The sequence below is a fragment of the Anabrus simplex genome, chromosome 5, assembly GCF_040414725.1.
Source record: "Anabrus simplex isolate iqAnaSimp1 chromosome 5, ASM4041472v1, whole genome shotgun sequence".
In the NCBI taxonomy this organism is placed as follows: Eukaryota; Metazoa; Arthropoda; class Insecta; order Orthoptera; family Tettigoniidae; genus Anabrus; species Anabrus simplex.
Window position 1 is genome coordinate 111,410,319 of NC_090269.1, and position 12,897 is coordinate 111,423,215.

General features: G+C 42.3%; 1 protein-coding gene across 3 annotated transcripts in view; it reads left to right on the top strand.

The window, feature by feature from the left end:
• LOC136873821 (putative phosphatidate phosphatase) overlaps positions 1 to 12,897 on the top strand; it is a 337,454-nt gene that overhangs the window by 163,939 nt on the left and 160,618 nt on the right. For all 3 annotated transcript variants that reach the window (XM_067147078.2, XM_067147080.2, XM_067147079.2), the window contains exon 2: positions 8,947 to 9,098. In XM_067147078.2, coding sequence (XP_067003179.1) covers positions 8,947 to 9,098 — 152 coding nt within the window. The remainder of the gene's footprint in view (positions 1 to 8,946; positions 9,099 to 12,897) is intronic.

The window sequence follows — 12,897 nt, forward strand, 5'->3', positions numbered from 1 at the left end:
CAATTGCCCCAGATTTAAATCTTTTTCTAACTCTAATAATTTAATTGTGTGCATGAGACTACAGGTAAGCACTAATGCTTTTTTTCCCCACTGCCTACAAATGAAGATGTTTGATAGTGAGAAAAAAACGACAGAAAAAAAACATTAAACATGAGGGGGGGTATTTTTCGGGGGGAGGGGATTATACCAGCCAACGCCTATCTTCGTATCTTGTTTCTCATTATTGTTTAGGACTCTTGTGTGCATCAGCTACAACGTAACGTGTGATGATCATTTGATCACACGAATTTCCGTTTCTTTTTTCAGCCGATCGTTATTCACTTACGCACATCTTCTTTAAAAAGACCCTGAATACACTGTTCGGTGTGGTATGGTGTGATGTGGTCCGGACTTCTTGGAGATCGTGGCAACAAGGCAAGAAAGTCTGTGATTCACGACTAATCCAGCGTTCCGGTGTCTGCGGAACTTGAGCAAAATGTGGTGGAGCACCATCCTTATTCCTCTGGCCGTTAATTCCGGAAGCAGAATGTTTACTAGCCGACTTATCTGCGGCGGTCTGAGTGGCTCAGACGATTAAGGTGCAGACTTTCTGAGGTGATGGTGGTGGTGATTATTGTTTTAAGAAGAAGTACAACTAGGCAACCATCCTCTATATAACACTAATCAGAGAGAAAAATGGAAGGGGTCCGATAGTTCGAAAAATGAAGGTATCGGCCAAAGGAAGACAAGGGTCACGAAGGGCATGAAAATGAAAGACTCCCTAAGCCTCCATACGTAATACCGTCGGGGTCTGAAAAGAACAAGATGATGATGAGGATGATGATGATGATGATGATGATGATGCTTGTTGTTTTAAGGGGCCTAACATCGAAGGTCATCGGCCCCTAATGGTACGAAATGAAAGAACAAAAATTTCAAAGGCATCCACTGACCAAAATAAAAATAAAATATGGCATGAAGAATGAATGGATGGACAGGAACCCAACAAAACACAAAACAAACAAACAAACAAAAACCAGTGGATCGGACTCAATACAGATCGAAAATAACATTATTACCGACCAAGGAACCACTTATAAAGCACAGTGATGCTTGGTGTTTAAAGGGGGTGCAAAATCCATGTCTAAGGCTCCACAGAATGGTACATGTCGTGAGTAAAATAGAACCATGGTATGTGTCATGTTGGGTTATTAATCAGAAGTAGCGAAGACTCACGGTGTTCCACAAAAGATGGTACTACTCACAAGTATTGCAATACGTACAAGTAACGCAGACCTATGGTGTGTCTCACACAATGGCGCAACTCATAGCCACCGCAAACCGAGAAGGTTCCCCACCTAGGTGTACTAAACACGGGCGCCGGTATTCCCGTGGTGTTCCTCACATAGTGGGTACTAATCACAGGCAACGCAGACCCACGGTGCTGCTCATATAGTGGTACAACTCACAGGCTACGCCCAGACCCGCGGTGTTGCACACATGGGTACGACGCACGGGTACTGGAATCCACCAGGCCAGGCTTTTACTGCTACTAATCACAAACCTATTTCGTACCGAATTTAGTGGTACTACTCGCAAGTACAGGCAACCCATGGTGTTCCCCGCGTGATGGTACGATTCAAAATTAGTTTCATGGTTCTAATTCAGTCAGCCCTTGGTCGCCCCTTTTAGTCGCCTCTTACGACAGGCAGGGGATACCGCGGGTGTATTCTACATGTGCGTCCCCCACCCGCAGGGGGTAGTGTGTTTGGTCCGCGAGAGGTATTTTATTTCCCTCAAGTCCGTCGGCAAGCCGGTTAGGACCCCCCTATCCGCCACCTGGGACGCGCCACGTGGGAGTATCACCTCTCCCCCTGGTACGCCTGCGTAGCAGTTTCGTGGCTGAAAAGAACAAGAGTTGACCAAGGGAGGTCGCATAGCATAGATGAAAGTGAGGAGCCTGGCACAAGTAAGTGGAAGCAATGACAGGACTCAGCTAATGGCCCCGTGGTCGCCAACCCACGCTCCAAAGTCCAGAGCCCCTGGGGGCCAGGGCGGTGTGTTTGAAGGTGCTCAAATACGTCAGCCCCTGTCGGTAGATTTACCGGCACGTGAAAGAACTCCCGCGGGATACAAATCTAACACCTCGGCGTCTTCGAAAACCGTAAAAGTAGTTAGAGGGACGTAAAAACAATATTATTATTATTTCTTTATCGGCGATCGTTCAGACAGCAACACAAGTATTGGCACGACTGCTTGGTGTCCCGCTTCGTGGCGCATCACAAACACTTCCCGTCTCAAAGGCTTTCTTTACCACTGACGTTTGGCGCGATGGCGACGGTTTCCCAAAACGCACACCAGAGTCTCTCCTAACATATGTAAAAAAAAAAAAAAAAAAAAAAAAAAAAAGCCATAATTTAATTTCATCAATTGCAAATGTTAAAAAAACATTTAAGCGCTTTAGGCTTTTTCAATCATGAAATGACCAGCGTTTCGCCCCAGTGTAGCAGTGGGCTCATCAGTTAGATTGCTACACCTTTCCAAGACGCTGGCGGCTGGTGCACCGTTGAGACACCACTGGAAACCTCGTATGTAGGACAAAGCATTGACGATGCACTAGGGAAAGCATGTGCCTCCACTTTGTGCCATTACTTTATAGACGGAGAAACGTTCCAGTATCTCTCATCGGTAATGTAAAAATGTTGTACAAACACTGCCAGAGGTGTGTAAGGATAGGAAATGACTATTCCAACTGGTTTGTAACAAGTAAAGGAGTGCAACAAGGCAGCACTTCGTCACCTTTACAGTGATGGATGAGATAATAAAAAGAGTGAAAACAGTACAGCAAGAACAGCGCATTCAAGGCATTTGCTTTTGCAGATGGTGTGGTGATTTGGGGAGGTAATGAGGAAGAATTTCAATTAAAGATTAATGCTTGGAATCGTTATTTTAAGGAATTTGGACTTAAAATCAGCCTTGAGAAAACGGTTATTATGACAGCCAACAGACAAAAGTCAGGAGCAAATATCACAGTAGACGGACAGAAATTGCAAGAAGTTAACCACTCCCAATACCTGACTGAAGTTACCTATCAAATGCTGAAATCACAAACAGAGTTCAAAGTGGAGCTGTCCTTTACTATTAGGTTAGAAGCCTTCTCTGGAACAGCCAGATTCCAATATTAGCCAAACGAACACTTTATCAAGCTTACTTCTTGCCTGTAACAACCTATGGCCTTGAAACTTGTATCATCACAGGCAGAGGTAAAAGTAGATTCCAAACTGCAGAAATGAAATTTCTCCTGACAATGTTACAAAAAACCAGATGATAAGGTCCGCAACGAGATGATTCAACAAGAGATTCAAATAAGAGAATCGTTATGTGATACCATAATCAGATCAAGATTGAGATGGTATGGCCATGCAATGAGAATGGATTCTTGCTCAGTAGCTAAGGAATGGTTGGAGAAAACCTTAGACGTCAAAAAGACCTAAAGGCAGACTTCGAAGAAGATGGATCAAACAAGTCAAACAAGATCTAGAACATAGAAGAGTGGATTGGAAAATGGTACCGGAGTGGACTAAAGTGGCAAACGCTCATACACCGCACCTGGGAAACTGGAGACGGTTAACTGATGCTGATGATGACAGGTCCGGTGAGTACGGCGGGTGTTCCAGTACTCTCCACACCCAGCGCTGAAGTTATCTCCGTATAGTCCCTGCTGCATGCAGTAGGGGTTATCATGGTGAAGTAGGGCATTGTTAACAAGAGCCGGGTCTTTCTCCCTAATGGCACGACGTAACTGTCTCTGCAGGAAGGCTCTGTAGTACGTTGCTGTCATCGTTGCGTCATGTGGAGAGAAGTGACACACAATCATGCGTCTGACGTCGTAAGCGACATAAACCATCAGCTTCTCGGGGGAAGAATTTTTCTTGAACTTCTCTGTTCGTTGTGATTCTGCATGTGTCAATCTGCAGACTGGTGTTTGAGCTCTGGTTCATACGGCCTGGCCTATAAGTAATCGACGGTCACTATTCTCTCCAGCATTTGCTCGCCTTCCTGTCGATAGCGCACCAAGTGGTCAGAACATAGCGTGTTCACTTTTGCACGTCGGTGAGTGCACACCTGTTTCTGCTTGCAACTCGAGTAGTATCCTTCTGTTCACGTTCGTGATCTGACGTGACACCTCATTCCGGGCACTAACTTCTGGCATGTTGCACGTCGCTGCTTGTTTCACGCCCGTGCTGAAATGCTGCTGCCCATCTCTCAGCGGTTCTACAAGATCTCTGTGACATTGTTTGAGATTGCGACCCCGGCGAACGACCAGGTCGACGTACGCACGCTGTTCCTGTCTTATCACATCCATTCTGCACGGAGCCCGACTTATCACAGTCCCATCGCCCGGTGCGTGGTACTTGTGCAGCCCACCGCTTTCTCGTGCTGTGTTCATGTACAATGAGTGTCATGTTTTCCAGGGCATATGACTATTGTATGGTAGTTGTGTTGTTGGAGTCATCAGTCCATAGACTGGTTTGATGCAGCTCTCCATGCCACCCTATCCTGTGCTAACCTTTTCATTTCTACGTAACTATTGCATCCTACATCTGCTCTAATCTGTTTGTCATATTCATACCTTGGTCTACCCCTACCGTTCTTGCCACCTACACTTCCTTCAAAAACCAACTGAACAAGTCCTCGGTGTCTTAAGATGTGTCCTATCATTCTATCTCTTCTTCTGGTCAAATTTAGCCAAATCGATCTCCTCTCACCAATTCGATTCAGTATCTCTTCATTCGTGATTCGATCTATCCATCTCACCTTCAGCATTCTTCTGTAACGCCACATTTCAAAAGCTTCTATTCTCTTTCTTTCTGAGCTAGTTATTGTCCATGTTTCACTTCCATACAATGCCACGCTCCACACAAAAGTCTTCAAAAACATCTTTCTAATTCCGATATCAATGTTTGAAGTGAGCAAATTTCTTTTCTTAAGAAAGCTCTTCCTTGCTTGTGCTAGTCTGCATTTTATGTCCTCCTTACTTCTGCCATCGTTGGTTATTTTACTACCCAAGTAACAATATTCATCTACTTCCTTTAAGACTTCGTTTCCTAATCTAATATTTCCTACATCACCTGCCTTCGTTCGACTGCACTCCATTACTTTTGTTTTGGACTTATTTATTTTCATCTTGTACTCCTTACCTAAGACTTCATCCATACCATTCAGCAACTTCTCGAGATCTTCTGCAGTCTCAGATAAAATAACAATATCATCCGCAAATCTCAAGGTTTTGATTTCCTCTCCTTGGGCTGTGATTCCATTTCCAAATTTCTGTATGGTAGTACCGTGCAAATATGAGGGAAAAAGTAGTAGCCATGATTTGTGCTCCTACCTTCGTACGTACATACATACGAGGCCAGGTCAATAAGTATCTGCAGTGTTGCTGTGGTTGTCTTTAGGGTGTCTCTATGGCGGTGTGTTCTCACCAGCCGCTAGATGGCGCCGTTGTCTACGTCTGCGGTAGGATTCAGCGTTGTCAGATCAGTACAGCTTGCGCTGTTGTGACGTAAAAATGGCCGCACCACTCTCTGTTTGCACCAAGAAAGAACAGCGTTCTGTAATCCATTGTTTTGTGGTCTGAGGGCGTACCAGGAGCGGAAATTCATAGAACAGTCACTTGTCTGTTATCCAGGATCATATCACACACTTGTTCAATATCGGCATCAGTTACGGCTGCAGATGGACGTCCGGATTTTTCCTGATTCTTCACGCTCATGCGACCCCTTTTGAACTGTTCAATCCACTGGTAAACACTTCGCTGTGGCAAAACATTGTTCCCGCATTGTGCTGAAAGTCTTCTATGAATTTCCGCTCCTGGTACACCTCAGATGTTATCGTATGTAGTTGGTGTAATTTCGTTAAAGTTGACGATAAATATTAGTTTCTTTATAGAATATAAGTGTGCGAGTGTATTTATATAAGCCAGTGGACACTTAGGATCTATGATTATACGAAGAACGCGAGAATGTGTTGGTTTTCAGCGTGTTGTGAACCTGGTTTAAGGCTGCTAACGCGTCTCATATAACTATTCTTAAGTTTTATACGTAATAAAACACTAAGAGAGAAATGGATTAGGAATCTATATTTCGTGAATATTTTGAAGTCGATGAGAACTGTAGTGTGCATACATCTTTTTGATAATAAGTCTGAGGTTAGGGAAGACTTTTCGTTAATTCCAAACGATGAACCTATTCGTGCTCCTCTAAAAATATTAACTTACATAGAATATAATTGATATTGTGATATTCCATCAATGTCCATGTGCTTGAAAGTGTCGAGTGGTTTAGATGCAAGTGTATTTTACAATAATCTGTGCTTGCTTGTGGAAATGTTTGGCTGGAGCTTGGAATATAACAAAACTTGTAAGTGTGACAGATGGAGCAATTTGTATACTGGTACACAGAAAAAATAGTGACTTAGAGGGATTAGCTGGGTTTGTAACGCAGGGTTTTACACAACCAACACCTTCCGATTCATGCTGTGGTTATCTGTTATCATGCAGACTACACCGAACTGAAGCTCGTGATTAAATATCGGTATCAATGTTTAGAGTCAATATAATTTTTGCACTCATGTTCTTTAATGAGTAAAACCTACTACTGTATATCTTTAGTGTCTAGGTTACCATCATTGTGTGAAGTGCTGCTATGACATATGTCAACATTAAGTTAGTGTTACAATTCTGGGTTAACATCATTATTTCGGATGTACGTGGGCTGAGTAAGTCAGAAGGTTAAGGTGCTGGCCTTCTGACCTCAAGTTGGCAGGTTCGATCCTGGCTCAGTTCGGTGGTATTTGAAGGTGCTCAAATACATCAGCCTCGTGTCGGTAGATTTACTGGGACGTAAAAGAACTCCTGTGGGACTAAATTCCGGCACATCGGCGTCTCCGAAAACAGTAAAAAATGTTATTGGGACGTAAAGTCAATAACATTATTATTTGGGGGTGTACTTCCCTTTCATTGGGTGCTGAATATAAGAAATTGTCCACCACAAAACTAAGACAACAAATTATATTTCATAGTACTCATGAGAGCGAATAAAATGCGGAATTTTGCACCTTAATTTATTTTGAAACATTCAAAATGATGTTATAAATATCATTTTAACGGTTTTAACACGTATTTTCATCTATCCAGCGAAGTGAAATCTAAGAGAAAACGTTATTTGACTATTTGAAATTTATAAATAATCAGCTTGTTGTTCCCTTTTCTAGTAGAATATATATGATTCTAGTTGATTATATGTGATGGGTAGTTATTGCCGACGCGTTTTCGTACGTACAACAGTGGTTTTACCTATGATGTTACATTTGTCATGTCAAATTACCGCTCTTGTACGTGATATTTTCGCGTTAGGCAATCTCAGCAATCCGGCTACTTCGACCTGAGGCTTGGAGTCGGTCTTGGTGAATTTTAACCTCCCCTGATCTGATAACGCTGAAACCTACCACAGATGAAGACAACGGTGCCTTCTAGTGGCTGGTGAGCACATAATGGCATAGAGCCAATCTAAAGACAATTAGAACAAAATTGCAGGTACTTATTGACTTGCATAAGTGCATACAAACATACGTATTCATTATAGACTGTAATGCCTTTTGCGTTTAGTCTGAAAACGTCAGTGATTTAACTGAATGCTTCCACAATCCTCTATTTGTAACTAACACTGTAGCCTCATATTGTCGAACACCTCTTCCCTTTAAATTATCTTAAATTGAGTCAAACCATCGTCACTTTGGCCTCCCTCTACTTCTCTCACCCTCTACCCACCGAAGCTGGTTTATGCGTACAGCTTCATCCGTTGAGCTCATTCTTATGGTAGCCTTTATCTCCTCATACCGAGTACCCTCCCGACATTGTTCGCAGCTGTTTGTACAATCACGATCACAAGAATTCCGGGTGGAAAAGGAAACAGGTAACGTTTGGGCGAAGATTTTTGCCAGCCGTGAGGATGAAGGAGAAGTAACCAAGACAACGTCACATGTTCCAGGAGGTGAGGCTTGCGACGTTGCGCACTCAGAGGCCACTCCTAACTCCATTTTTTTTTTCGGGAAGTGATTAAATGGTTAAATATTCTGGCTATACTAGCTTTTCCTAGTCAAGGAAAACAATTAATTAACTGTAAATTAATTGCGATGAAATGTGCACAATGTAATCCCACCCCAATATATGGCATTTAGTTGTTTGATCAACGCTGACAATAACTTCATAGGAACGGTTTTCCAAACGCCCTTGCGTCTCTGATAATCATAATTTTAATACCACGTTATTTTTACTTTGGTTTTTGAGGATAACAATTATTATTATTGTTATTAGTAATAGTAGTATTTAACAGGGCCTACTATATTGGCGAAAATAAGGGCAATGAAGTCATAGTCGAGACCGCTAATATTTCAGCCAGACTTCGCACACAAGAAACTGAAGAATTTGATCCTCAATGAGTTGACAAACACATTACGTCTGTTGCCTTGGAGGAGCCGTGTGGTTCCTCCCTTCATTCCCCTCTTCCTTCATTTTCGAGTCAGTCGGACGTGTGGGCAGGCGGGGAAGCAAGTACCTTTCCCTTCGCGTGTGTTTCGTTCATGCTAGATATCCTTGTACTTCGTTTTCTCCACCTCCCCTTACTCTTAAGATGTGCGCATGTATTAACGCGTCTAATGGATGTGACCAATGAGAGAGAGAGTGTGTAAGCAGGTACTGGGTGGTTCTGAGGGCTGTACTGATTTCTTGCCTGAAATGAATATTTCTGGCCACGAGATACTAAAGATTTCGAGTATACCAGCGATCATTCATGCTATTTTTCTATACTGAAAAGGATTTAAAACAATCTGTGTGAATATAGTAAAGTTGATTGTAAGGGTAAGTTCTTTATAATGACATGTAACAATAACTTATTTTTATTTCAGTGGGCATTGCGATACTACTCCTCGCTTTATACGCGACGCCGTTTCGAAGAGGATTTTTCTGTGATGATGACAGCATACGCTTTCCTCACAAGCAGAACACTATACCCTCGGCTCTGGTGGGAGTCGCCGCCCTTGGATTACCGATTATTGTGGTGAGTCTAGAACTTTTTAAAATATGTGTATGTTCTGGAATACTTTTAGTAAGTGCGTTGTTGTCTTCTTAGTGTTACAAATATGCCATCATCGATATGATAAATACTAAAGAAAACCAAACCCCATGGCGTTTTATAACTTGTGGGCTCTATTGTATTGACTGTCTTCCTTGGAGTAGGATTGAAGTCACCATGTCGAATCCGTATTTGGTAATGTCAGTGTACTAGACCAGGACGTTGCTTTTTCCGCACGAGTCTGAGTGACTTCGTTCCAGACCTGCAAATCAGTCGTAATTTTCTGATGGAGCTTCAACAGAACCTTCCGATCGGTCTCTTTAGCCTATGTATGTTTATAATCTACTTAGATATTCCATCCAGCATTCCCCTGAAATTGAAGCGGAAACTACGATGATGATGATGATGATGATAATAATAATAATAATTATAATTTAATATTTATTATTGTTATTTTTGGGTAGGCATTACATGCGGATTTTAGTCTAGTTTTACGAACAGGTGTATTTTCTGACATCAGCCTTATGTGGAGGGACAAATTCGCAACTGCATTATTTTATGGTGTTAATGACGATGCGTATTAGGTCTAACCTATTCCCCGATCCAGAAGAATCAACCAGACGCGCCCAAAATCCCTGGCCCGGCCACCAATCGAATCCGGAACCCTCTCAACCGAAGCCTGCTTCACTAATAATAATAATAATAATAATAATAATAATAATAATAATAATAATAATAATAATAATAATAATAAAGAATGACCTAGGTTGCAGAGCGTCTGAAGTGGTGCTTTTCACCAACTGACCTCCGAGTTTGAAAGAGACTATTTCGTTAGTTGTGTGATGTCTGGTTGTCCAGGGTTATATTTCCTATTGTGCTTAAAAATATTTCAGTCCGTTTTGAGGATGTGAATGGGCAGTAGACGATCTGTCTGATAGGAATGGTATCGATATCGAAGGTGGAAAGATTCAGTACGTTGACCGTAAGTATTGTACCAAAAGCTTTAGTCTTTTCAAGAGTGGACTGAGGTTTACACTGATCTTCATCGTCTCAGTTCCAGACAATATTATCTGATTATAGTATGTTTGCCATTCTGTGTAGCAAGGCTGGTGTGAGAGCGGCCCATTACGGCCCCGCCGCGCGTGACATCACCGCGCCGGAGCCTCGCTACCTGCCGCACAGCGAACCTCACGGGGGAGAACTGGCGCGCATTGGTCAAATCCTGTTGCATTTACCGTCATTGGCCGCTACGTCGCTTGAGGCCTCGAGGGGTGCAGAAACGACGAGGCCCGCGAACCAAGAGCCTTCCATATCTGGAGGTTTCCATGGAGTTCGAGTAAACGATGGATTGGTCCCCTTATATAAAGGGGGCGGACAAGTGCGAGACTGTTCGGTTAGTAAGGAGCTCAGTTGGAGCTCTGCCAGTGAGCGAAGAGTACTACAGTCACGCGTTCAGTACAAGTGAGCTCAGTGTGAACTTCACCAGTCAATGGTCAAGTGTGAATTACAACCTGAGCTATGTGTATTAGTAGTCTGGTGGAGTGTCTGACTGTAGAACTGAGGACTCGTCCTGTTGTCTGTCCTTGTGGGTCGTGTCTGTTGGACTAGCTCCTGTAAAAGGAAGTTTCGTGTTCTGGTGCAGCGCGGAAGAGAACACCGGTTATTGGCATGGGGATGTGAACAGAGTTCTACACCAGAGTATGTGGATAGCGAAAACCATCCTGAACTGCGAGACTGACGTGTGAAGGCTGTGTGACTGGGTGAGACTGTAGTACTAGTGACCAAAGTCTGAGTGAATTAGCGTGAATGAACAGTGAGAACTGAGAGAGAGAGCCCCAGCTGTGTAATTGTATGTGTAAGCTGTGATCTCGGAATGCCTGTGAGTGTTAACGTGTAGAATAAGTATCATAGGTAATAAATCTTAGAAGTTTAACACTACCAGTTTCTGTATACGTGTATCTATCCAGCCAACCTGTTACAATATAATGCTTTACAAATAATGAATGACAGTTACACGCGCTGTCGTTCATAACATCTTAGTCAACGGTCAGATAGTGCCTGTGGAGCTTATACTTGAAGCTCTTTGGAATCCCTAGTTCGTGAGTTCAAACCCAGCAGAGGTAATCAGTCCACTTTCTGAAGATTTTATTAACTTCACCATTATGGTTTGATTTTTATAATGTTCCGTATTGACCACAACCTCTACTCCAATAAACATACCTTTGGTAATGAATAGAGTTGTTTAATTGATGATTTTTTTTTAATCATGTCATACGCCGTACATGTTTCAAGGACCTTACTGTCCTCTTCCTCAGCGGTTCTTTTCCTCTCTCACTACCAATTATATCTTGGGCCTCTTTACTTAATATTACACATCAAACACCAAAGTTCTAAACATCTGTTATTAGAAATCTAATATGTGTCATAATTAAAATAAAATATGTCCTGAATGTCATATAAGAACACTAAAACTACACTATTCTATTTACAATTTTCTTAAAATGTCATCCCAAAGCTGAAACTCTGTCATTTGTTCTTTTTAAAATTTTAGTGCCTTTCTTTGCTCTTGACCTCTGTTGGTTGTCAATCGAATCAAAACAATCATGGACCTGTTTCCTTGAAATAGCGCCCACTGGTGTTTGATGTTTAATATTAAGTAAAGAGGTCCAAGGGATAATTGGTAGGGAGGAAAAATAACTTTTTTTTTTTTGCTAGTTGCTTTACGTCGCACCGACACAGATAGGTCTTATGGCGACGATGGGACAAGGAAGGGCTAGGAGTGGGAAGGAAGCGGCCGTGGCCTTAATTAAGGTACATCCCCAGCATTTGCCTGGTGTGAAAATGGGAAACCACGGAAAACCATTTTCAGGGCTGCCGATAGTGGGGTTCGAACAAAAAAAAGCCGCTGAGGAAGAGGACAGTAAGGTTCTCGAAACATGTAGTGTGTGAAGTGATAAAAATATTTAATTAAACAACAGTGAGAATTGACAAGGCTGACTTTTGATTATGAAATGTATATTTATTGGAGCAGGGATTTTTGAAGGGCGAAAAGAAGTCCATTTGACACTGTAGGCTCTCTACCGTACGATTTCGGCATGTAAAATATTTTTGGTGACACGTTTGGTGCCCGCCCGACAAAATTAATTAAAACAGTCTCATAGATCCCTCCTTACTATCTGGTAGAGTAAGACGGAACCTCGTAATTGACATGCAAGTAGCGTACATGGTGTCAAATCAAAATGTTCGTGCATAGTAGCTGGAGCCATACGATTTTTTTGTTATACTTGAATCTGATTGGAATGAGGATTGGAAAGGAAATACTAAAGTTATTGATTTTATATCCCACTAACTACTTTTTCTGTTTTCGTAGACGCCAAGGTGCCGGAATTTTGTCCCACAGGAGAGTTATTTTACGTGCCGGTAAATCTATAGACACAAGGCTGGCGTATTGGAGCACCTTAAGGCCCCTATACACGATCAAACAATTTGAACAACAAAGGGTTTGTGCAACGTCCTGTTTGTGCAAACTTTGGTACATACACGTTGCAATGGTTTGTGCAAACTTCAGTTCATTTTTGAAATTTAAATGCTTACCTTTTCATTAATGTCCTCCATTTCCTTGTCATCGTGAATGATATCGTCCGTCCATTGTGGATGTTCCGTGCATGTGAGTCTCCTGGTCCCTCAGAAAATCTATATCGGTGAAATACCATACATCTTTACTTCCTGCACCGGGTTTTTGCTGCTATTGAGTTTCTTAAGTTCTCTACTGTACGAAGTACGA